At 44.3% G+C, this 26,583-nt stretch overlaps 2 protein-coding genes and 1 long non-coding RNA gene across 14 annotated transcripts in view; 2 read left to right on the plus strand and 1 right to left on the minus strand.

Annotated features, from left to right (window-relative positions):
* SLC4A1 (solute carrier family 4 member 1 (Diego blood group)) overlaps positions 1-9,230 on the plus strand; it is a 79,032-nt gene extending 69,802 nt beyond the window's left edge. For 6 of the 9 annotated variants that reach the window (XM_061591372.1, XM_061591371.1, XM_061591373.1 and 3 more), the window contains 2 exons: positions 1,225-1,398; positions 5,093-9,230. In XM_061591372.1, coding sequence (XP_061447356.1) covers positions 1,225-1,398; positions 5,093-5,173 — 255 coding nt within the window. In that variant the 3' untranslated portion in view covers positions 5,174-9,230. Of the gene's footprint in view, positions 1-1,224; positions 1,399-5,092 lie in introns of those variants that run through there. The other 3 variants (XR_009758565.1, XR_009758564.1, XM_061591374.1) reach the window with 3 other exon arrangements.
* A 1,257-nt stretch (positions 9,231-10,487) lies between these two features.
* Positions 10,488-21,397, minus strand: LOC133367293 (uncharacterized). The gene is made up of 2 exons (XR_009758566.1): positions 17,449-21,397; positions 10,488-11,712 (listed from the first exon to the last, which is right to left on the minus strand). It is a non-coding gene; the product is annotated as an uncharacterized LOC133367293 (long non-coding RNA).
* UBTF (upstream binding transcription factor) overlaps positions 18,401-26,583 on the plus strand; it is a 58,504-nt gene continuing 50,321 nt past the window's right edge. For 2 of the 4 annotated variants that reach the window (XM_061591378.1, XM_061591381.1), the window contains exons 1-3: positions 18,401-18,747; positions 22,733-22,885; positions 25,944-26,119. In XM_061591378.1, coding sequence (XP_061447362.1) covers positions 22,828-22,885; positions 25,944-26,119 — 234 coding nt within the window. In that variant the 5' untranslated portion in view covers positions 18,401-18,747; positions 22,733-22,827. Of the gene's footprint in view, positions 18,748-18,928; positions 19,097-22,732; positions 22,886-25,943; positions 26,120-26,583 lie in introns of those variants that run through there. The other 2 variants (XM_061591382.1, XM_061591380.1) reach the window with 2 other exon arrangements.

The following is a 26,583-nucleotide window of genomic DNA, read 5'->3' on the forward strand; positions in this document are numbered from 1 at the left end:
GCTTCACAGAATTCAATAAGTCTTTTTCCTGCTTCATTTCTGTCTCCTAAGCCCCATTTCCCCACAATTCCTAGTTCTTCTCTGTTCCCTACTTTTGCATTCCAGTCTCCCATTTTTATCAGAACATCTTGTTTTGGTCTGTGATAAATTTCTTCTTGTATTTCTGTGTAAAATCTCTCCAATTTCTCTTCTTCTGTGTTTGCCATTTGAGTGTAGACTTGGATGATGGTTATGTTAATACGTTTCCCGTTTAATCTCATTAATATCACTCACTCAGACCTTGCGTTATAGCTCCTAATTGCTTTTGCTACCTCATTTCTCACTATTAAAGCAACCCAGTTTCTTCTTAATTTCTCATTTCCTGCATAAAATATTTTGCAGTTGCCTGATTGAAAATGTCCCATTCCCGTCCATTTTAATTCAATCTCAGCAAGTATTGTAATGTTGATGCGTTCCATTTCTTGCTTGGGAATTTCTAACTTTCCCTGGTTCATGCTTCTCACATTCCATGTTCCTATTGTGTACATCGTACAACTCTGGACTCTTCTTTCACATCTGTGCGCATCAGCCTCTGGGCTTGTAATAGTTGTCTTTGTCGTATTCAGCTTTGACGTAGTTGCGTCATTAGTCACAGTGCTACTTGTACTTGCCCTTAGTTCTTCTCCAGTAGCTTGATGAATGCCAGCTGACCTTGAGGTCTCATCTTGCAGCACTATCTCATGTTGCATTTTGGATACTCTGTTCATAGGGTTCTCATGGTAAGAGGTATTCAGAGGTGGTTTACCATTGCCTTCCTCTGAGTTTGAATGCATCTTAGTCTGGTGTCTCAGCTTTGACCATTCCGCCTTGCGTGCCCCTGCTAGGAGTCTAGACTCCTGACAGCACTGCTCTCTGCTTCTTCAACCCCCTCAAACCCCCTCACCATGTTAAGGTGTGCATCCTAGTGGACGATGCTGAACTGGTTGGTTTCAATAGTCTCAATCAGTCTTTGGCAGTTTCATAGGTGAGCACACACAAAAGGTTGAGGTGTGCTGAATGGTGTGAATTGGCTATTTTATATTCAAGTCTCTCCTGAGCTTTCAGTGATTTCAATGGGCCTGATGAGAACCAGCCTTCATGTATATGTATGTGCATGTATATTCAGCGAGGAGAGTGGGGGGACTGGAGGGAGACAGGCCAACTGCGGATTTCTCTGACTGTTTCTTGGACCTTCATCCTTTAAAGGTAAAGACTTTGCGGATGCACATCTTCACTCTTACTCAGATCGTGTGCCTAGTCTTGCTGTGGGTTGTGAAATCTACCCCGGCCTCCCTTGCCTTGCCTTTTCTCCTCATCCTGACTGTGCCTCTGCGACGCTTCCTGCTGCCACTTTACTTCAGTGAGCTTGAGCTCAAGTGTGTAAGTACTATTTGGTTCCCTCTTCTCCCTGAGCAATGGGAAGTTCAGTTTTGGGGCCCCTCTTGGATTACAGAGAAAAAAGCAGGAGAGCAGGATGGGATTTTTGAATGTTTTGGTAGGAAATGTTTGTTTATGAAATCTAGACATCCACACATACATTTAAAACACATGACTCCCCACCCCCAAGAGTTCACCCTTAACAAACTATAGTTCCTAGGATTATTTGGGGGAAGCCACGTGCTTCAAATGTTTAGTGTGGATGTAGCCTTAGTAGTCCATACCAGGGAGGGGGAGCTGTGGCCTCCCACATGTGATTGGGCTAGAACTCCCATCATTTCTGTCCATTGTACAGGCTGGCTGGAACTGATGAGAGTTATACAGCATCTGGAAGGCCACAGGTTCCCCATCCCTCGTCTATGGAGTGGTTTTCAAACTGTGTTACAAATAGGGATGGGAAGATCTGTCAGTTTCAGTTCTCTGTTTCTCATTTTTCTAATCTTAAATTTGCTTCTCCACATTTCTGCAGCAATTTGCAATTAAAAAAAATCCTCTAAAAATTATATAGCATTTTAGTGCAAATTTCTACTAATAAACACATTTTTGTATGCAGTTTTGACTAATGTACATATTTTTGGAAGTCATTTCTCATATAATGCATTTTTGCCTTTTATTTCCACTCATAAATTCATTTTTATGCACAGTTTCCCCTAATATATGCATTTTTGTAAACATTGTTTGGTTGGCGAACTGCATTACAAAATTTGAGTAAGTGCAAATGTTAAAGGTTGGCTGTGTTTTCAGTTATCTTGTTTCGGAAAGGGCAAATCTGATAGATTCGGCTTGAAATGCGAACTGAATTGAAATTCTCACCCATCCCTACTTCCAAGGCTCTGCCCTGAGAGGCAGCTTGCCTACTACTACTGATCTTCCTCTGCAGGGAACAGCCAGAAAGGAGTGCCAAGTGTGCACTTTTAATTCACATGGGACAAAAATACTGCCCAATATGTCTCTCATAATGCTAGAACCCAGGGAATCCTCCAATGGAGATGAAAGATTTGAGATTCAGGACAGTCAAAAGGAAATTCACAGTGCATAGTTAAACTATGGGATCCTCTACCACTACGTGTAGAAGTGCTCATGCTTTGGATCTCAGTAGCACAGCTGGATAAGAGATCCATTGTCTGTGGCCTTGGAGAGTTGGTGACAGTCAGAGTATACAGTATTGGGCTAGCTGGACCAGTGGTCTGACTCAGTATATAACAAAGATTCATATGTTCATATGTAATGACTGTTCAGTCATTTTTCCAAAGTCCAGAGGGTCACATCACTCGAAAATGCTTGGAAGTTGTTTAAAAACACTATATTAGAAGCTCAACTGGAGTGCATACCGCAGACCAGAAAAGGTACCGCCAGGGCCAAGAAGATGCCAGCATGGTTAACGAGCAAAGTCAAGGAAGCTCTTAGAGGCAAAAAGTCTTCCTTCAAAAAATGGAAGTCTTGTCCAAATGAAGAAAATAAAAAAGAACACAAACTCTGGCAAAAGAAATGCAAGAAGACAATAAGGGATGCTAAAAAAGAATTTGAGGAGCACATTGCTAAGAACATAAAAACCAACAACAAAAAATTCTATAAATACATTCAAAGCAGGAGACCATCTAGGGAGACAATTGGACCCTTGGATGATAAGGGAGTCAAAGGTGTACTAAAGAACGATAAGGAGATTGCAGAGAAGCTAAATGAATTCTTTGCATCTGTCTTCACAGTGGAAGATATAGGGCAGATCCCTGAACCTGAACTAACATTTGCAGGAAGGGATTCTGAGGAACTGAGACAAATAGTGGTAACGAGAGAAGAAGTTCTAAGCTTAATGGACAATATAAAAACTGACAAATCACCGGGCCCGGATGGCATCCACCCGAGAGTTCTCAAAGAACTCAAATGTGAAATTGCTGATCTGCTAACTAAAATATGTAACTTGTCCCTTGGGTCCTCCTCCGTGCCTGAGGACTGGAAAGTGGCAAATGTAACGCCAATCTTCAAAAAGGGATCGAGAGGGGATCCCGGAAATTACAGGCCAGTTAGCTTAACTTCTGTCCCTGGAAAACTGGTAGAAAGTATTATTAAAGCTAGATTAACTAAGCACATAGAAGAACAAGCCTTGCTGAAGCAGAGCCAGCATGGCTTCTGCAAGGGAAAGTCCTGTCTCAGTAACCTATTAGAATTCTTTGAGAGTGTCAACAAGCATATAGATAGAGGTGATCCAGTGGACATAGTGTACTTAGACTTTCAAAAAGCGTTTGACAAGGTACCTCACCAAAGGCTTCTGAGGAAGCTTAGCAGTCATGGAATAAGAGGAGAGGTCCTCTTGTGGATAAGAAATTGGTTAAGAAGCAGAAAGCAGAGAGTAGGAATAAACGGACAGTTCTCCCAATGGAGGGCTGTAGAAAGTGGAGTCCCTCAAGGATCGGTATTGGGACCTGTACTTTTCAACTTGTTCATTAATGACCTAGAATTAGGAGTGAGCAGTGAAGTGGCCAAGTTTGCTGATGACACTAAATTGTTCAGGGTTGTTAAAACAAAAAGGGATTGCGAAGAGCTCCAAAAAGACGTCTCCAAACTGAGTGAATGGGCAGAAAAATGGCAAATGCAATTCAATATAAACAAGTGTAAAATTATGCATATTGCAGCAAAAAATCTTAATTTCACATATACGCTCATGGGGTCTGAACTGGCGGTGACCGACCAGGAGAGAGACCTCAGGGTTGTAGTGGACAGCACGATGAAAATGTCGACCCAGTGTGCGGCAGCTGTGAAAAAGGCAAATTCCATGCTAGCGATAATTAGGAAAGGTATTGAAAATAAAACAGCCGATATCATAATGCCGTTGTATAAATCTATGGTGCGGCCACATTTGGAATACTGTGTACAGTTCTGGTCGCCTCATCTCAAAAAGGATATTATAGAGTTGGAAAAGGTTCAGAAGAGGGCAACCAGAATGATCAAGGGGATGGAGCGACTCCCTTACAAGGAAAGGTTGCAGCATTTGGGGCTTTTTAGTTTAGAGAAAAGGCGGGTCAGAGGAGACATGATAGAAGTGTATAAAATTATGCATGGCATTGAGAAAGTGGATAGAGAAAAGTTCTTCTCCCTCTCTCATAATACTAGAACTCGTGGACATTCAAAGAAGCTGAATGTTGGAAGATTCAGGACAGACAAAAGGAAGGACTTCTTTACTCAGCGCATAGTTAAACTATGGAATTTGCTCCCACAAGATGCAGTAATGGCCACCAGCTTGGACGGCTTTAAAAGAAGATTAGACAAATTCACGGAGGACAGGGCTATCAATGGCTACTAGCCATGATGGCTGTGCTCTGCCACCCTAGTCAGAGGCAGCATGCTTCTGAAAACCAGTTGCCGGAAGCCTCAGGAGGGGAGAGTGTTCTTGCACTCGGGTCCTGCTTGCGGGCTTCCCCCAGGCACCTGGTTGGCCACTGTGAGAACAGGATGCTGGACTAGATGGGCCACTGGCCTGATCCAGCAGGCTCTTCTTATGTTCTTATGTTCTTATGTTCAGTGCAACCTAATCAATCCTTGGCAGGTGAAGGATATATGTTTCCCAGACCAGAGTCTGGTATTCTGTTTGCTGGGCCATACTTTGTCTCTAATAGTATACCTCTCTCAAATTTCCTTCCAGTTGGATGCTGATGATGCGGAGGTGACATTTGATGAGACAGAAGGCCAGGATGTTTATGATGAAGTCCAGATGCCTGTTTGAGTGCACGCTGTGCTGCATCCTTCAGACAGATAAGGAATCAAGAGCCCTTCCCAAAAACTGCAGACAAAAAAAGAATCTGGAGAACATTTCCCCTTATCTATGCGTATCAGTATACAGCAGTTGCATACTGGGCTCCTTATAAGAGGAAGGGCGGGATATAAATTAAAAAAATTAATATTGGTAAACATCCCATAGATGTAAATACACACGTTTATCAAAACATGGATTCCATAGGATTTAAATAGCTAACATATTTAGATCTTATTCCACTCACTGTAGTTCTGTAGTGAAATGTTAGCAAAGATTTAGGAGATAGACTTATTTTCCCAGAAGAGGGGAGAAAATCAAAGCTATGCAGGACTTGGGAGGAGATAGGAATTACATCCATGGACTCCGTTTTTAAAGCTGCCTGTGACCCCATTGCTTCTCTTATGTGTGTGTGTGTGTTTGCATGTGAGTGTGCATGCATGTGTGTGAAGTGTATGCAGAGGGCCCTACCTACAGCTTTCCCAAGGCAGGAAGTACTTCTGTCGGTGGCACCAATATGTACCAAAGGGATGCCAGCTGAAGTTTTTGAAAGAAATACTGAAAACAGTATCCTCAAGAGTTGATCGATGATGGAATGGACCCAATACATAACTGAAACTGAGAAGAAGTGGCAGAGTGACATGTTCTTTCTTGGACATTGAACGCGCTGGGTCAGAAAAGACATGGGCACACAAATGAGGCATAGAACAAAGACTGAAGAAATACACTGAAGACGGGCAATATCTTGGCAAAACAAAGACGCGCCAGTTATCACCCCAGTTCAGAAACCTGATATGGAGAAACAGCAGAACCACCCAGCTATGAAGGAAGATCAATACTGCTCCTTATGAGAATGCTCTTAGATCAACAAAAGCAATTCTGCACTGGCAGAATGGGGAGGTGCAAGCCACAAAAACAGGCTCAAGGGGAAGTTGGCCATCCGCCGCATCTCAAAGCTTGCTTTAATTTTGTGTGAGCCCCCCCCTCCCTGATTGCTCAATGGAACAAAAACTATGGTGCTAAGAAGTCTGAAGACATCATCCAGAAGAGACATGTTTGCCTTGTGCTGCTCTACCTTACCTGCATCCATTGCAGTTGCATGGCATGTCACTCTCCTCTTCCTTGAGCCACTGCATTACATTTACTAGTAAAAAATGTTGTGAATTGTAGAAAACTAGAGTTGAAAAAGGACCCAGTGGACCACTGAGTCTATAAACCTCTTGGGCTGGGCAGGGATATTTTTTACATAAAGCATCCTGACTAAACTTTTCCTGTCCTTGCAGCAAAGACCTCAGCAGAAGGACACTTCATAGCTTTTGTAGGCAACGTATTCTATTGCACCAAGAACAGCCTGAGTTTTCTGCGGCTCAGTTAAACTGTAGAAGTTGCTACCACAAGATGTGCTGATGACCAACGCTTTAAAAATGGATTAGACAAATTCATGCAGGAAAAAAGCGATCAAAGACGTTCCTGGCAGGGGAGATACCATGAGCATGAAGGAGATATACTGCCTTCAAGAGTTGAGGTGGCGTGCCTCTGAATATTAGTCACAGGAGAACAACAGCAGGAGAGTCTAGCTTTTTTTGCCTTAATGTCCTGCTTGTGGGTCTCCCATAGGCATCTGGTTGGCCACTATGGGAAACAGCCAGGATGTTGGACTAGAGAGGTTTTTGTTCTGATCAGAGTTCTTTTTATGTTCTTATTAAAGCTACTTTTAAGGGAAATACTCCTGTTAGTATAAATTAGCTACCACAAATAAGCTTGTATCTTAGAGTACAATAACCAGGACTGTGTGCTAAATGTGCAGACCACAGGATCTATTGTCTTGTTCAGGATGGCATCCTGAGAGTCTTAATTTTTAATGTTAAACAATATTCTAGTCCTTGTGATAGAAGCTTGCAAATTTCTTCCAGCAGGTCCCTCCCTTTGTCTTTGCTTCTTCCACCTGGACAACACATTCCAAAATATTTGAAATCCTATGTCAGAGAAGCAAAGCTAAGCAGATGTTAAGCTGACCTGGCATCTCCAATGTCCATATATTCTTATTGTAGGGCTTTTTTTGTCACACTGTATACATATAGCTATAACAACTCTCATATGCACCAATCTGACAAATGATTGTGGTAACAGCTCTGCTGTACCTGTGCTCTAATATGTGCTGGGAGGACTGGGAGTGTGGTGAGGGAACTATATCCAGCAACTTAATCCCCTGCATTGTTCCATGGGGATCCTAATCCTCCTCCCTCACCGCAAAGTCTGTGCATTAGGTGTTTCTTTACAAGCAGCCAGAAGTCCTGAATCAGGAGCTGTGTCCTTACTAATCTTCACTTGGCCTCTACCTGCCTTCAACACTCAGTCAAATGCTTACTGCAGGACCCAAGGCAACAGCTTCCTCCTCATTCTGATTCTACATCATGCAGCTAATAGATCCTACACCTGCCTGTGGAAAGACGCCACCCTTTTTTGTACTCATCTCTGAAAATCCCTACACGTCCCCTGAATGTAGGAATCATGTCGTGTTATCCTTTAATATCTTTAGGATAATTTAAAACTTTTGTGGCAAATACAAATATTGCACTGCTAATAGTCATTCCAGCAGTAAAAGTGTCATTAATGGTTACTTCCTAGTGACCAGACATGCCTGAAATCCACATTCTTTCACTTGGCAGCATGAGTTTCTAATCCTTGGTGTGTGTGGGCTGACTAGGGTGATTCACTGTGAGTGGAAAGATGTCTGTAGATGCCCAGAGGTGCTCTCTCCTTCATTGTTATCTGGCATAAACCAGGACTGAACCCTGGCTCAAATCAAGGGCTGGTTAGCATGAATCCAATGAGCAATAGGGTTAGGAAAACCAAACGGTAGCATTTCTTCATGTGTCACGTAATCAACTTATACAACTAATTGCCACAAGCTGTAATGATGGACGCTAGTTCTGATGACTTTTTTTTAAAAAAAGGTTTTGATGATTCATCAAATGATCATTCTGATGATAACATCAGTGGGTGTTAGCCATGACAGCGAAACAGAGTCCCCATCTTCAGAGACCATATACCTCTGTTTACCAGATGCTGAGGACAAGCTACAGGAGAGGGCTATTTCTATCATGCCCTGTGAGTTTCCCAGAAGCATCCAACTGGCTACTGTTAAGGAGACAAAACATTAGACTATATGAACCCTTGGTTTGAACTTAGGTTATATCCAGTGCTAGCCCTATTCAGAGTAGCCCCAATGAAATTAAGGGACCTAAATCAGTTGTGTACATTAATTTCAATGGGTGTACTCCGAGAAGGACAAGCACTGGATATATAGCCCTTTATCTTAATGGAGCCTGGGGGTGGGGGACACACCAAGAAACACATTCCAGCTCAATCTGAGCAAAATGGTCACTTCATTAATTAGTTAATGTTGCGGGGGGAGGGGGAGTCTTGACTCTCTTCCTGACCAAATTCACACCAGTTTGTGTTGCCCAAAGGTCAAGGTATCTATTTTATATTAATTAAAGACATAAACTCTAAGGGTTGTGTAATTGTATCATGCTGTAACACTGCTATAATTAGGGCTGCCATTTGGAGGGGGGTCTAGCTGGTCTCCTTTGCCTTTAACATCTGCATGACAGGCAGAAACTCAACAGATGGATCCTTTTTCCAGCATGGTATTGCAGCGGTAGAACAAGCTTCAGTGGATTTTTTCTGCCAGTTATCTAGGTGTTAAAGGCACAGGGGCCCTCTCAGGAAGAAACTTGGCATCCCTAGTTGTAAGTAATGTTGTACACATTTTAAGTTAGTTATAATGAGCTTTTGTAATTTATTAAAATTCATATTTAATATTTTAATAGTTTTGCTTCTTTTGCTTTGCTAGGTTAAAAAGATATGAAGGAGGCTTTTGCTTTGCAAAAGATATAACATGATAGTGTGCTGCATTTCCTTTGTTATTTTTTCTGATTAGATGAGGTATGATTAAGCCAATATTATTACAATTGTTTCTTGATTTGAATGACAACAAAGGGAATAAACTTTTTTTTTAAGAAAAACAACAATAAATAACTTGTTCATTGTATTTTCAATCAAAAATTACAGAATACTTCAGTCTGCAGGTAGATCCTGGGAAGGAGAATAGCATCAATGTTTGTTGTTATGAAAGTTAGTGTTGGAGGGGTCAGCGCTTCTATAGGCTTTTTCTAGCGAGATTGTTTGTGGCTCCATTAGGGCCAGACTACAGGGCCTAAGTCTGAGAGGCCCCTAAATTATGAGAGAGGCATCCAAGGCTACTGCTGGTTCCCCAAAGCCATAATAATGGCTGCGAGTTCAGCAAATCAGATGCAGTGTGGCACCAACGGGAGGGTCAGGACTAAGGTTGTTGAGGATCCTCCTCAAACCTGGCAGTGCCTCTGGAGATGATCAGATCAAGTTCTCTGACTGTGGAGCAAGATAAAAGGCTGAGTTCTCGTCTCACTTTGTGGTGATAAAGCTGAGTGTAAGCTGTACCACTTCAGATTGCTAGTAGCAGAGCAATCTTGATGGAGAAGTGGCTGCAACACATGAGTGGCCACTGGCGCTTACAGAGAAATTGACTGTGGTCTCCCCCAGACACCCTGTCCATTCTGATTTGCTTACACAGAACTTACATGGAAGTTAGACGATGTCTGGACTTTACTGAGCATTCATTCTTATTTGTTTATGGGGCGGTTATATGCCCTCCGTGGTGCAGTGGTAAGCGGTGGTAACGCAGCTGAAGCTCTGCTCACGGCCGGCTCTGCTCACGGCCGGAGTTCGATTCCAACAGAAGGAGGAAGTCGAATCTCTGGTAAAAGGAGTCGAGGTCCACTCAGCCTTCCATCCATCCGTGGTCAGTAAAATGAGTGCCCGGCATACGCTGGGGGGTAAAGAAAGGCCGGGGAAGGAACTGGCAATCCCACCCCATATATACGGTCTGCCTAGTAAACGTCACAAGACGTCACCCTAAGAGTCGGAAACGACTCGCACTATAAGTGCGGGGACACCTTTACCTTTTTATATGTCAATGCGCATTTATCCTGATTTGCTCACGGGGCATTTACATGTCTTCCTATTAATCATTTGATCATCTCACGCATTTCAGTGCATTTCTGCATCACTTTCCAAATCACAGAAAGTTATTTTTAAATGGATTTGTTGTGGCAGTGGAACAGAGTGCTTCATTCCACTTTAAACATGCAAATGAAGTTCCTATATGCTCTTGAATCCCTCTTGCAAAATACTGACAATCTGGAGGCACTTTAGATAACTGAGATCACAAAGAGGAGGAAGATTATATTGATACCTGGTTTTGCTTTATTCAATATGTGAAACAAAAGGAGCATACTGTGCACTCCCCAGGAACACACAACCATCTGTACAGATAACTTCTGGGGTGACGATTGCAGCTCCAGAGATTCTGCTGTTATTTCACTGAAGGAATATGTCTTGGAGACAGAGGATACTGACAAAAGAATTTCCTCCACACAGAAAACTAAATGTCAAAAAGTGGTGTAGGCTGTCCTTACTCCTGATGTGCTACTTTTCTATGTGCCAGGATTCACTTTTTAAAATAGAGGGGCATTCAATCATCTCAACCCTCATCTGCAACCTGAAGGGATCACCACAGTGAGAATTGGGCCAAAACTGTAGGTAGGAAAGCTGAAAGCACTCCAGTTAGATATAGCAGGTACAGTGAGAGAAACAAGTGGTGGGGCTGGTGGCCTGAAGAAGTAAGGAACGGCATGAAGGGCCAGGAAGTGAAAAGAGTGTGGTGTTCTGGCTAGACTGGTAGCCTTAGACTTGAGATACCCAGGTTCCAATCCCATGAGACTCATCAGAGGTTTTGGTCCAGTTAGTCACTCTCAGCCTACACTCCCTCACAGGGTTGTTGTGAGGATGAAATGGAGTGAGGGGAAAGGCACATATGTTGTCTGGAGCTACTCACAGTAAAGGTGAAGGATATGTAATAATAGCTTTGTTGTTATGTGCCTTCAAGTCGATTAAAACTTATGGCGACCTTATGAATCAGTGACCTCCAATAGCATCTGTCATGAACCACCCTGTTCAGATCTTGTAAGTTCAGGTCTGTGGCTTCCTTTATTGAATCAGTCCATCTTGTTTGGCCTTCCTCTTTTTCTGCTCCCTTCTGTTTTTCCCAGCATTATTGTCGTTTCTAGTGAATCATGTCTTCTCATTATGCTTCCAAAAGTGACACTTCTGGTTTAATTTGTTCTAGCACCCAATTATTTGTCTTTTTTGTAGTCCATGGTATCCGCAGAGCTCTCCTCCAACACCACATTTCAAAGGAGTTGATTTTTCTCTTATCCGCTTTTTTCATTGTCCAACTTTCACATCCCTACATAGAGAATGGGAACACCATGGTCTGAATGATCCTGACATTAGTGTTCAGAGATACATCTTTGCATTTGAGATGTCATTCATTTTCATTTTCATTTTTCATTTTAATAGCTATTGATATTCAAATCAGGAACCACACCAGAAGCAGAGTCTATAAACTGCATGCCATTTGGAAATGTGTTAGAATTGACATAAAAAAGAAAAAAAAATGATGAATAGTTGTTTATAGATAAATGTAGCAGTCCTTTTCTCTCCCTACATTTTGATGGAGTTATTGACAAGATAGGCTTTAAAACAGGGAAGGGAAACCTGTGGCTCTCACATGCTGTTGCTCAACTCTGATCAGCCTTAGCCAGCATGGCCAGTGGTGAGGGATGATGGGAAATGGAGTCTAGTAACATCTGGAGGGCCACAGGTTCTCCCAACTCTGTTTTATATAATACCAGGGGACAACTTGGGATAAATCTCTTTCCAGATTTTTTTTTTAGAGATACCCTGTACAGTTTTAAAGGACTCTTAAAGTGTGTTAAGAAATTACATTGTTGTTTATTATAGACCTCGTGAGGGGAGAGCATTGTGAAGGTAGAAAGGGTTTGTGAGTATACCGTTTTCACCTCAAGTTGTTCAGCCCAGCCTAGATTATTATTATTATTATTGAATCGCTTCCCATGAGCAATCCCAAAGCAATTTACACAATATACACATATAAAACATATAAAAAAACAATTAGATATATAAAAACAAGTATAAATATAAAAACAGTTTAAAACAGCAACAACATTTACATAAAATCAGTTCAAATCTAAGACAAATACCAACTAGGATAAAGATTTTAGAAGGTTGTTGAAAGAGGAATGTCTTTAGCAGGCGCTGAAGGACAATAGAGAAGAAGCCAAACTGATACACAGTGGGAGTTCCAAAGAGTAGGTGCTGCCACATTAAAGGCCAGATTCTGTGTGGAACAGACCTACTCCTAGGATGGTATCTGCAGATGCCCTCTCCTGCAGAATGCAGTGATTGGTTGGCTGCATACATAGGGGATGAGGCTATCTTTTGTGATTGGTTGGCTGGATACATACATAGGGGATGAGGCTATCTTTTAGGTATCCTGGTCCCAAGCTAGCTTTAAGTTTCAAATTGGGAGTTTGGTCTCTCTCCTCCCCCACCAGGTCCCTGCCATGCTCTTCAGGCCCTCCTCTCATGGGGAGGGTGGAGGTGGCCTGAGTGTAATTAGAATAAAGCATACATCTTTTGCGCAAAGGGAGAAAAATTTTGTGCTTAAAATTGGCACAGTGCCCAGCTTGGCTCAGACCTTAAAGGCCAAATAGCATGTGAGCTTTCCTAGGCAAGGAATCTTAAGCCCTTCAAAGCAAGGAGGCCCAAGCCTGGGAAAGACCTGTGCATTTGTGCACAGAACATGGAGAAACTACTGGGTAGTACTTACTTTCTATTAAAAAGAGCAAAGCCACACTTCAGGCCTGCCTGGAAGATGCTTCATCCCCTAATCCTGAAGCATGGGACTTCTGCCTATGGTTAGTAGCAATGAAAGACAGGCTACTTTGCATACACAGAGGCCCTCAAGTGTCCATTATGGGCTCCCCTAGACAACCTGTTTATTTCGCAATGATCCCGATTTGCTGGCACAAAGCTTACACGGCAGTTAAGACTATGTCCAGTCTTTATTGAGCATTCATTCTGATTTGTATACATATCTCGTTAGCCATTCCTTCATCCCACATGTTTCAATACATTTCCCTGTCACTTTCCACACTGCAAAAGTCTTTTTTTTAAGTAGATTTGTTGCACTAGGGCACCAAAGCGCTGAATCCACTTAATGTGCAAACCTTAAGATCTGGTATGCACTTGAATGCCTTCTACAAAATACTGTCTGAAGGCACACATCTTTTGCAGTTCCAACTCTAGGAACATGGCATGGTTTCCCTAATTCCCTAAACCAGAGGGCCCAAGGCTATATTCTGCCTCAGTAAAATTTTAACAAGTTGTGCAACTGTCTTTTGAGTTGTTTATTTATTATTTGATTTATATCCCACCCTTCCTCCCAGCGGGAGCCCAGGGCGGCAAGCAGAAGTGCTAAAAACATTTTAAAACATCATAAAAACAGACCTTAAAATACATTAAAACAAAACAATGTTAAAAACATTAAAAAAAACTTTAAAAACATATTTTAAAAAGGGTTAAAAACATTATTAAAATAATAATTATTGCATTATTGCTTTCTATCATCATGAAGATAACATTTCTAGGTACTGCAAGAATATAAGAATTGCAATGCTCAGTGACCAAGATTCCTATCTCCCCAAAATACATCTATGGCAGGGATGGAGACCTCCAGATGTTGCTGAACTCCCATGCTTCCCCACCCCACAAGGCTAGGCTGGCACCAACAATGGATGGTTTTTCGATGCCAAGCTAAAATGTGTCAGGCCTTTTTGAATGAAGAGTTGGCCTATTTATTGTAGAATGCAGATGGACAGATGGTTTGCTGAATTTTACATTGTATGCTATGAACTTCGTAGACATTTTATTGCTGATGTATATATTGTGGACTGTCCTGAGTTTTTATATATATATATGTATGTAACAATGGAGGGTATAATTTTTTAAAAAATAACAGACTACAGCTCTTTTCATGCATTGAAGAGAAGGAGGGCTCCATATGATGAAAGTGGTAGCAACCTGCATGACTGGCCTTACCCTCAACACTCTACAGCTACCCTGCCCCGATGTCTAGTGTGGGGAGACCAACATGCATAGGTTTCAATAGGAGCTGGAACCCTGTGTGACAAGGGTCCCAGCTCCTGTGGAAGTTTACATGCATAGTCTCCCTCAATTCTCAACACTCAATATATGGATGATGGAGGCAGGGAAGCAGCGTGATGTCAGGGGTTGGGCCAGCTTAACCCTTTTAATTACATGGAGCCCATTTGTGCAAGTAACACATTAAAAGGGGCATGTACCTCTTGAATTTTGTGCAGGAGGCCCCACTGTTCTATAATTTCCCCCTCTATACGTATGCGTGTGTGTTTGTGCGCGCTCTACAAACCAAGGATACATCACACATTTGATGAACCAGGTCCTATTCTGTGAAAGCTTATTCAATAATAATATCTGTTAGTCCAGGGGATGGGCAAGCTGTGGCCCTTCAGATATTGTTGGTCCCTTACTCCCATCATCCCCATCCAGCATTACCGATGGTCAGGGATGATGGGAATTGTAGTTCAACAACATCTGGAGTGCCACAGGCTCCTTGTTTTTGCTGTGGTAGACCAGCAGCCAAATCCTTTGCATGTTTACTCTGAAACAAGTCCCACTAAGTTAAATGATTTCTCCTCAAACATGTGTGCACAGAAGTGCAGCTAAACATAGCTGCCCCTCTGAAAGTGATAAGATTATCTGTAGCTGCCAGGACTTTGTTTGGGACTGAGCATTTAGAGAAAAATCAAAACCAGCTTTTTACATTTCTCATAAGGAAATATAAACAAATATTTTACTGGATAAAGCAAATGCCAGCCCTGCTTACAGATATGAAGGCCTGGGGGGGGAAACCTTAAAAACTGAGGGGGGAGGGGAACACGAAAACTGTTTCTCCTCAAGTTTACAGTTTTTTTCTGGGCCTTCACATCTCAACCTCTGCTTCAATATAAGATTATCTCAAACATACTCAGACATCTGATTTGAAAACCTCCCTCTAAACATAGTTGCTTAGTTACTAGATCAGATTACTCAGTGGTAACAGCACTCTGCATATGTTCACAGCTGAATCCTGGCATTGAAAATGTGTCCTAGAAGAAAACTCTGGCATGCTCTGGCTCAACTTAAGCCGCAACATAGGAAGCTGCCTTATACTAAGTCAGACTACTAGTCCATGTTGTTCAGTACTGTCTACACTGACTGGTAGTAGCTCCCCAGGATTTTCAGACAGGACACTACCAGTTCTACCTGGAGATGCCAGGGATTGAACCTGAGACCTTCTACATGCAAAGCAGATGCTCACCCACTGACCTATGGCCCTTCTCCTCATGTCTATATATGTAAAAAACAAAAGCCCTATAGGGAAACTATCAAGGGGAGAGACCAAGCTTTGTGGCCTGGTAATTGCCTATTACAGGATGTCCAAAAAGGTAACACAGAGCCCACTATCTCCAATGCACTACAAACATATATATAACGCTAGTTCAGTGAGAATTCATTTGAAAGAATAGGCCACAATCCAGTTTAGGTAATGTGTGTGCAGGAAGTGGTTTCCAACTGTGTATACCAGGTGTTGAAAAAATGCATAATTGCGTATCTTAGAGCAGGGGTGAGGAACCTTTTTAAGATCAAGGGCCACATTCCCATCTTGGCAGATGACTGGGGGCCACATGATAGTGGTGGGTGGGGCCAGAGGTAAAAGAGGGCAAAGCAACAGATGAACATTTTACCTTTGTACAGTAGGCTAGTTTCTACATCTGTATACATTCAACACATCCCTCTCTATCCTCCATCCAGGCAACCAAGATGCATTATCAGAGGTTAAGGATACATTCCAGTCCAGCAAAAGCCGATATGAAGTAAGGCTGTGAGGGGAGAGACTGGGGAGGGGGTGTGGCCTTGAGAAGAGCCTCAAGGGCTAGACCAGGGGTGGCAACTCCGTGGCTCTCCAGATACTGCTGAACTACAGCTCCCATCATTCTCAGCCAACACAGCTCATGGTCAGTGATGACAGGAGCTGTAGTCCAGCAGCATCTGGAGAGCCATGGAGTAGCCATCCCTGGGCTAGACAGAGGGCCAGCGGGCTCCATTTGGCCCCTGGGCCTTACACTACCTAGCTTACAGTATGCAATTAGGATACCCACATGGCATCCCACAGAGTAAACTGGCAGGGGTAGGAGAAGCAAGGCCAGAAGCAACCTAAATCGCATTTAGCTGCAAACTGAATGAAAAATAAACCAGCTGAAACGGATTGGAATATTCTCAAGCAACTAGAGTAACAAAGTTGGAATATCTGTTGCAGAGAAGGAAGACGGGGCCATGTCCTCACTTGCTCACACTCAAAGGTCAATACTTACATATTCTCATCAGCGAAGTATTGCTAAGATTTAGGACTTTTAAAAATATCATAGAATTGACACCTTATGTTAGGAAATGTGTGAAACATTAAAAGTGTAAATAATAGTTTAAAATAAAAATAAAATCAGAAATATAATTAGAGGGCAGGGAAGGCATCTATATAATTTGGCTCATGCATAAAAAGCTATCTCACAAAAATATTTTATTACAGTGGTTTTCAACATATATAACACATTGCATTATATACAAACTAACTTGGGAGTCCCATTGAATTCAGGGCTTACTTCTGAGTAGACATGTATAGATCGCACCATCAGCCTTTTACAGTAGGTACAGAGGGGCTCGTTTCAGTTGAAACTACAATTATATGTCCCCATACTTCGGAGATTTTTTTCATAGAACTCACTGGGACTTAGTTTTCAGAAAATGAGCATAGAATTAGTAGGAACATCACACAGATGCTTAAATCTTCACAGACTTCATTTCCAACAGTTAGGGAAAAAGAAAAAATATATTGTGTGGACAACTGAGGGCCCTTGTAGTTCAAAATGTTAATATCAGCTTTTGGTTTGTGAGATTGTTTTGGCTTTTACATTCTAAAAAATATTATTTGAACAGGGTGGTTTATAACAGATGCTATTGGAGGTCACTAATTCATAGGGTCGCCATTCGACTTGAAGGCACATAACAACAATAATTACATTTTAGTGAGCTCTCTTGGCTCAATCTGTTATGTGTTGTATCCGTTGTGTGTTGTTTTTGTAATTAAAAATAATGTATATATTTCCATGTTTTATATATATGGGACAAACACACATACTCACCAATCCTAGAAGGTAGAGAAATGATTTCCAAGTCCCATCTATTTGAAAAGGACAACAGGAAATAAGCAAACACAGCTCATTCGTGATCGCCTGTTTTTACCGGGGGAAGGGGGGGCGGGGGGAAGTGAGTTGATTAGCTTGCTCTGCCCCTCCCCTCCTTAAACTCATAACTCCTAATTGCATTTTTGGTATGTCTGTAAAAGTCGCTTTTGCGTATTGGAATCAGCGTTAATTTGACAGGCAACTCCAAAAGCAGATGATTGGCTGTGGCCGGAGATGACGCCCTTAACAACAAAGGTGGAGCTGGAAAAAATTAGATTAAAAAAAAAAAAGAGAGCGAACGAGCGAAAAAAGGGAATGGGGGAGGAGGAAAATAAGTCTGGTTTTGACTGAAATCTATGCCAGTGTCGTTTTCACGCAACGGTTTCGAAAACAGCCCCGAGATTACTGCCAATAATACCCAACGGGGCGCGGGGAGTCACAAACCCCTCCTTTCCTCCCTCCCTCTGTTGTTGACAAGGCAGGCAAACTGACACCTTTAAAAAATATCCGATTGTTGCCAAAAATATGTCTGCCCTCAGAAATAATCTGGAGGCTTGTCTTCGCTCCTCCGGAGTTTATTTTTAATTTATTTTGGATTTCTTCCCTCCCCCCTCCTATTTTTTTGATGCGATCGTTTGAAAGGGGGGGGAGAAAGGGGAGGTCGCAGGAGGAATTAAAATCGAGTGCGTGTGATTTGTGATCGTTTTACAAGCGCCAAACCGAGAGGATTTGTGGCAAATGTAAGATTTCCCCCCTCCTCTCTCTTTCCCTCTTTGCTCTCTTCTCTTTCCCCTCCTCCCTCTTCTTCTCGTTTGACTACAGTGTTGCAAAAGCAAAGAGCAATAAAAACATACGCACATTCTCTCTCTCTCTCTCTCTCCACACCCCGAGACGTAGACAGACCCACAACCTGTTAAGATCAGAGAGAGAGATCGAAGCCCCCCCACTCCCCCCCCAATGCTTCCTTTTTTGCAATCCCGTTTAGGGAGCAGATGGAAAAGTGGGGACTTGTGAAGAAGGGCTGTGAGGTTGCCTAAGGATCCGGGAGCCGAAGAGACCGGCTGATTGGAAGAAAAAAGCAGAGAGATGGAGGCGGGGGAAGTGCGAGCTCTCTGCGGGGACTGGAGCGAGTCCACGCCCGGGGCCAGCGCTGCAGAGCTGGCGTGCATTCAACCAACGCTTCCCAGCTAAAGCAAGCCCAGGAAAGAAGAGGGGGGAAAAAGGGGGAGCTTTTCTCCGAAGCCTTCCGATCTGCAGGTAGGTTGCAGACGTAGAAGGGGGCTAAAAATCTCCCCTCGAATCAGCTCCAGCATGGAGCCCCCCGTTGCAAAGGAGGGTGGGTGGGTTAGGACGGATCAGGGGGAGGGGGGGAAAGAAGGCACGATCCGAGGCGACGCTGCCTACAGCCGGGGCTGGCTTTGCGGCAGTACGAGCGCATGTGGAGCTCGCCATTAACCCGACGCTGCGCTCGGCCATCTGGGGCTGGAGGGAGGCGCTTTTGTTACCTCCTCGAGCTCGGGCAGTGGAGGAAGCCAAGCAGGCGGCTGCTGCTGTTGTGAGCAGCAACCGTTGCTGTTTTCTCCTTCCAACGTCTCCTGTTTCCTCGGTAAGGCTGAAAAATGTGGGCTTCATCTCGTTTTTCGGGTTTTTTTTAAAACGAAATAGCATTTTGATTTTTTTTTGTCAACCACATTTGTGGGGGGGGGCTGGTGTTATTTTAAATATAATCATACTTGAGGACTGAACATTTTTTAAAAAGCATATTTGGAGGTTGCATTCCTCCCGTCCCCATCACATCTAGTGGCACATTTATAGGACTCGAATCGGGGGCCCTTTCCTGGCTTCCCCGCGTTCGCTAGCCAAGAGAGGCCGCGACGTTCGGCCATGGCAAGGCGAGAGCGAGAAGGAAGGTGGCGGCGGTGGCGGCTGCTTCTCGAACACCAATCCCCGCTTTGCTCGGCGGCAAGGAGGGGTTGGAGCGAGAAATAACCAGGCGGTGTAGTCTAGGGGTTCAGAGATCCGACCCCCCTATTCTTTCTCCAGCTCTGGGCGTCTTTTAGAACCGAGGGGCCTCCGCTCGGGTTAAAAAAAGAAAGGGGAGGCGGTAGAAAGAACCAAGCCGCCGCCTTGTACGCCTCTGGCTGCCTGCAGAGGGGGAGAAGCCAATGTACGGTGGGGGAAGCGCGACAATCCCCCCCTTTCCATGGTAGCGGCACGTTAACTCTGAAAGACAGAAAGAAAAGCTGTAGCTTTTTTTGTTTTTAAGACTACTGTTCCCCACTTTTCTCCCTCGCCGGAAACCTTTGGCGAGGTCGGTCACCATAGCTTTTTCGACCGGCTACAGCCAGCACGCTCCGCCATCCGGAGGGTGGGTCCATTCAGGCGAGCTTTTCGGCGGCCCTCCCTCCTCTTTTCTCTCCCGCGACGTGGAGTATTTTTTGGGGGGGTTGTGGAGGAGTGTGGAGGATCGGGTCAACGGGGTTTGGCTCGCCGAGTTCCCGTGCGCCTAGGCGCGCAGGGGGAGGCACTCCCCGGGGGTCTGGGCGCTGGTGGTGGAGGAGGAGGCTGCTGGAGCAGCCGCCACGACGTGCTGCCCTCCCTCGGCTCTGCCTGGACGCCCCCAGCCGGGCATTCATTTCTCCCTCCCGCCAGCCTGCCTTCCCCGCCCCCCTTCCACCAGCGGCTCCGATGGGGCTGCTGCTACTGCAGCGGCTCTCCGGCTCCTGCTCCTCCCCGCTCGCGACTGCCGCCGCCACAACGAGGCGGGCTTGGCTCAGCCTTATTAACCGCCTCGACGAGGTTAGACCGACGGAGAGAAAAGAGACGCGGAACTCGCCTGGCGGCCCCCTTCACACACACCGGGCATTGGTTCGCTGCCTGTTCCGAGGCTGACGGCGCGGGATCCGTTGCTTCGCGCTGTGGTACAGGGTTTGGGGAGAAACCTGAACCTCTCGCTTACAACGGGAAAGGCTCCTTTCGTCTTCCGCGTGATCGAAGGCGAGTTAATCTGGGGGAAAGCGAGAGCCTGCCTTCTCGACCACGCTGCCCGACAGTGGTGAAGAGCTATCGTTCTCGCTAAGTGGCTGGCTTCTTTTGTGATCGGGGCGGCGGGAAAACGATTCGGGGGATACAAATTGGGAGGTCACTAGAATTTGTTGAAAGGGATTTTGTTAGTGGGAGGTAAGTACTAGCTCTCACTTCGAGAGTATTTGAGGGATCAGCTCGTCTCTTTTCTTTAGGTTATGGGGGGGGAATCCAGTGTGGAAAAAGGGCCATCTCTGTTAACAAAGCGGAGAAATCTCGAGTGTGTGTGTGTGTGTCGAAAGAGAGCTGCATCTCGAATAAATCCTGTAGAAATCCAATAGAGCGAAGAATTGGGAGGGAAGAGAAATCTTGGGAGCGGGTGATCCGGTGATCCAAAATTCCCTCCTCCCTGGAAGGTCGATCTAACTCAACGGAGGAACGCTGGGTCTGCCGAGAACTGAGGACGCTTCTTTTTTTCTCCTTGCCCGCGGGAGGAAGAAAGGTACAAGGCCAGAGGGCTGGAGTCCGTCCCGAGGTTTAAAAAAACGTACAAGGGTGGGTGGGAGAGCGATCGGGCAGACGAGGCGGCGGCGGCTAGATTTTTCCTTCGGTGGCGCCCGCAGGGCGTGTGGAGAGGAAGGAGGCGGGGGGAGGAGGTGAAGCAGCAGCAGCAGCCGCTCCTAGTGCTCGGGCTCGGCTCGGCTCTCCCGCCTGCCTGGAGACAGGCATGGGGGGGCAGCGGCAGCAGCTGCGTCTCTTCTTGCTGCAGGGAGGCGGCGGCGACGACGACAGAGATTGGCTGGTGCGGCCTCTGAAGAGCAGATGGAAGGGGAGGGAGAGAAGAGGGGACCCATTGATCCCTCCCACACGCCTATCTTGCCTCTCTCCACCCCTCCCGACTGATCCGCCTCCACTCCACCCACGCCGGGCCAGGGATCTTCGGGTTTTTTCGAAGCAGATTTCCTCCCTCCCTCTCGCTCGCTCGCGTTTGCTTTTTCTTTTCATCGAAATAATTTCTTTTTCCACAGCCGGAAATTCAGGGATCTCCCAATGAGGTCTCCCAGCTTTCATTTCTGTTCCCTCTCGGTTTCACGATCTTTATATAAAACTTAATTTTTTACCCTTTGACTCGCTTTCCAGTACTGCTCGCTTCATTCCCCTACTTCTCTTCGCCCAGCACAAGCTTTTATTCACTGAACAAATGAACCCCCTTCATGCTCCTAGTCCCCATTATTATTACCACACATTTATAACTTGCTTTTCCTCTAAGGACCTCAAGGTGGCATGCGTAGGTTACCCTATTTTTATCCCTGCAATATCCCAAATTATTTGAGCTACCAGCTATGGGCGGTTTAAAAATGAAATAAATAAATAAAATAAATAAATTACACTGAGAAGATGTCTGGCCCAAGATTACTTAAGATTTGTGGCTGAGTAGACATTCAGATCTAGATATCCCCAGTCCAAGTATCCTGGCTCTGTGATGTATCAACCTTCCCTTGTCTAACATTTTTATTTCCTCTTGTGTGTGAAATGGATCCCACACTAAGGGTCTTCCCTGTCCGGTATTGTTGGAGATCTTTTCTGTTAAGTGGATCTTGCTAAGTCCCACTTCGGTGGTGCAGATTCCCCCCTCCACCCAACTTGTAGCACAATCTTAAGTGCCTACCCCCTTTCATGAAAGGGATTCCTTTTTGAATTGACACCTATATTCCAATGAATTTGTGAGGTTAGCGTATTCTAGGCCAGGGGTCGTTCAGAAGGTGTTGGACTCTTAGCGCAAGGCCATGGTGACCGGGGATGCTGGGAGTTCAGAGTCCAACAATATCTGGAGTGCACCACATTGACTACCTTTTGTAGGCGAAGAGAGACTTTCCAAGTGTTGCTGTGATAATCTTTGATCATCTGCAACTCCCTTTCCCCATAGACTTTACCACTCCATCCACTGGAGTTGATAATCCTTTTACTGTTAGATGATCACATATTCAAGGGTGCGAGAGAGACGTGCTGAAACCTCCTTATCTTACCATAGTCCCTGTCCTCTTTTTCTACTGCAGCCCTTGAAGGTGTGAGCAAGTCCCAGGTTCAAGTTCAGGAGTTGTTACTGTATTCCAGTGTGCAAACAAGTCTTCTGTTTTCAGTGTTCGTGCATTAGAGCTGTAATGAAGGGTGGGAGTGGTAAGCAGGGGCCCTAACTCCACTTTAATCATGCTTTCAGGGTGAAAAGTGATTGACGCCACCGTGAAGGGGGGCGAGAGGGAGCTGGAAGGGGGAGACCCAGGAGGTGTCACCCTAGGGTCTGAGAGGTGGAGGATGAACGGAGAAGCGGATAGTCCAACTGACTTAGAAATGACAGCCCCCAAAAATCAAGGTGAGAAGGAGTACTTCTTGGAGAGTCAACTGGGTCATGCTAGAAAAGTTTGTAAAACTGAATCCCTGGCCATAGCATCCTGTTTTATTTATTTCTATGTATTTATATATATGTAAAATCACTAAACCAAGTGAAATTAATCACTAAATCAAGTAAACAGTCCCATTGAACCCCATGGAGCTTCTGAGAGGACACATGTGCTGCCATTTACTTATTTTTTTACTAGCTTGCTGGGTGTGCTGGAAGTGCATTTGGAGCTAGCTTGTTTTCTGTGCTGGGGGCAGAGCACCTCTCCATCATGCTTGCCTGCCTGCAATTTCTGGTTGCCTGTGGCTACCAGGCTAAAGTGCTTAAATACAAGGCTGCTTTATAACCTCTTTCCTCAATGCATGCCAACTCACTTCTTAAGAATTCTGTAAGCCAACAGTGTGATGTGGCTCCATAAAAAGGTAAATGCTGTTTTAGGCTGCATTAACAGAAGTATAGTTTCCAAATCACGTGAAATCTTAGTTCCCCTCTATTCAGCACTGGTTAGGCCTCATCTTGAGTACTGCGTCCAGTTCTGGTCTCCGCACTTCAAGAAGGATGCAGACAAACTGGAACGGGTTCAGAGGAGGGCAACAGAGATGATCAGGGGACTGGAAACAAAGCCCTATGAGGAAAGACTAAAAGAACTGGGCATGTTTAGCCAGAAGAAGGGAAGACTGAGGGGAGATATGATAGCACTCTTCAAGTACATGAGAGGTTGTCACACAGAGGAGGGCTGGGATCTCTTCTCAATCATCCCAGAGTGCAGGACATGGAATAATGGGCTCAAGTTGCAGGAAGCCAGATTTCGACTGAACATCAGGAAAGACTTCCTAACTGTTAGAGCCGTACGACAATGGAACCAATTACCTAGAGAGATAGTGGGCTCTCCTACACTGGAGGCATTCAAGATGCAGCTGGACAGCCATCTGTCAGGAATGCTTTGATTTGGATTCCTGCATTGAACAGGGGGTTGGAGTTGATGGTCTTACACGCCCCTTCCAACTCTACTATTCTATGAATTCAATATTTGCCACCTATACATACCCCCCCCGAATTATATACTTCATAATATGTTTGGGGCTTTTCTTGCTTGCAAACAGAAGTTTTATTAAACGTGAAATTTCCAGACTCTAGCCCTTGGGAGTTTTTGCTGTATGTATTGCTATGAGCAAAGCTGAGAATTGCATGCTGGGATGTGTAGTCTGTGGGTGCTTTTTAGCTAGAATCATAGCACGGTAGAGTTGGACGAGGCCTATAAGGCTATTGAGTCCCACTCCCTGCTATAATGATCCAAGTTCATAACCTTGTTGGCTAGTGCTTTGGAGTTGTTTTATATATGCTTCTAAATCCCAAGTAAGATCCTAAGAAGAGCCCATCTAAGGTTTTGACATTCACTTTGCAAGCTGGCCTGTATGTATGTTAAGCTAGCAAACTTCATTCTGTTAATAGTTGCAGTGAATAGTTGCAGTCTGTTAATAGTTGCGTTGGTTCGGAAGCTCCAGCTGGTGCAAAATGCAGCAGCCAGAACGCTGATGGGAGCATATGGCCAACAAATATGACACCATTTTTAAAACATATGGGGTGGCTGCCCATCTGCTACTGAGCCAGGTTCAAGGTCCATGTATTAATTTACAAAGCCCTGAACAACTTAGGTCCAGGGTATCTAAGGGACCACCTGAACCCTTTATATCCCAGCTGGATCACTGAGATCTTCTGCTCTGGTTGTCCCCCAGGTTGGCAAGGCTCATTTAACATTGACATGAAATCAGTCCTCCAGTGTCATCAGCCCAGTTCTCTGGCATGCTCTGCCAGCAAAGATTCAGCAGGCGCCTTCTGTTTTAACTTTTAAGCACCTGCTGAAAACATTTCTGTTCCACCAGGCTTATGCGGGCAATTAAGACCATGCTCTTTTTTCTTTTTTGGCAACAATTGACCTTTTTTTTGTATTTTTTTTTTAATTCTATGGTGGTGGTTGTTTTAAACATGTTGTAAACTGCTTTGATGTTTTTAACGAAATAGCTGTATACAAATATTTTTATTCATAAATAAATAAATATTATGCCTGTCTACTTAAAAGAAAGTCCCACTGAGTTCAGACAGACTTACCACCAAGTAAGTGCATCTAGGATTGCAGCCCTAATTGCACATTAAAATGTACTGTAAGTGGAGCTAAGAGTAAGCAAAAACTCTGAGATTGCACTGCCTCCCTCCTGCTTACACCAGATTTTTTTTTTTTTAAAACTTCACCTTGCAGACTGATTTTTTACCTCTATTTTATTGATAAGGCTTTCAGCAAGGACTACAGCCGGTGCTGAAATTGGTAATACTATGTCTTTTAGACACAGATCTTCAGTAGGTTGTGAAAGTTACTTTTTGAAGTTCTAGCAGTGGTGTGGTATTGTCATGGGGAATAATTGGTTGTATCCAATGCGGAGCTTGTGCAAGGATGTTCACACAAGAGAAATTCCCTACCATCTCCTCATCACTGTAGCCCCCAGCCAACGTTGATTCTCAGGAAATACTTTTTGGGGTGCATGGGGCTGCAGTTAGTGAGGAGGAGGCAGGGAATTCTCCATGCACCACCATCCTTATGTGAACATCTTTACACTCTTACTGAATTGTATACAACTCATTCTATATTCTCACATTTAAAAAGCAAAACTTAGATTCCTTATCTTCTGAGCAATCATTCTTGTACATGCAACTAACTATACATTGACCAATGCATGAGATAAAATATCCCTTTCTTTAGGAGCCTCAAAAAAAGCTGTCTATTGAGCTCTTGTAAAAGGTACATTTTTATATTTAACAATGAAATTCTCTGCATGTCTACTCAAAAGGAAGTCCCATTGAGTTCAGTGGGACTTACTCCCTGGTAAGCGGGTATAGTATTGCAGGCTGAGGGACTGATTTCATTGGCTAAAAGCAATAGTTATGAATCTTTGATTGGTATCCCTAGTGTGTATAAGTGTATGCCAAGTATAATATATGACACAGATGTATATTTTTCCCTGTTGTTTTTCCTCAGACCGTTGGACCCAGGAAGATATGCTGACCCTCTTGGAGTGCATGAAGAACAATCTGCCCTCCAATGACGGCAGCAAGTTCAAAACCACCGAATCCCACCTGGATTGGGACAAAGTTGCCTTCAGGGACTTCTCTGGTGAGATGTGCAGGATGAAATGGATTGAGATCTCAAATGAGGTAACTGCTTGCTTGATGCGATGAGGGTCTGTGTCATGAAATGTCACTTAGTGATGCTTTGGTGTGGGCTGGGCTTGCAGGTCTGTTGTAGTGCCGACTTTATCTCAGTCCCGAAACTTTTCTAGTGTTATAGCAAGGCAGTAGTACTGTTTCTTTCCCCAGCTCCTGTCTTCTGTGCCATCTGTCTTGCCTGCAGTGGCCTCCCTTCGTTATGAAATGGCCACATGTCTCCTTTCAAATCCCTCGCCATCTGCAAGCAACCAGAACCACAGGCCTCTTGCTGCCAGTTCACGTCTGCCTCATCACACCTTTTAATCACCATCTCCCTCATCTTTTTCTGGGCTGGCTGGCAGGCTTCTTGTTAACTCTCTCGCATTTAGGCTGCAGTCCATCGACAAGTCTCAACGGGGCTTACTTTTGATGCATAGGATTGCACTGTCAAATTTCTAATTGTCCAAATGAAA

This window comes from Rhineura floridana, chromosome 11 (assembly GCF_030035675.1).
Source record: "Rhineura floridana isolate rRhiFlo1 chromosome 11, rRhiFlo1.hap2, whole genome shotgun sequence".
NCBI classification, from domain to species: domain Eukaryota; kingdom Metazoa; phylum Chordata; class Lepidosauria; order Squamata; family Rhineuridae; genus Rhineura; species Rhineura floridana.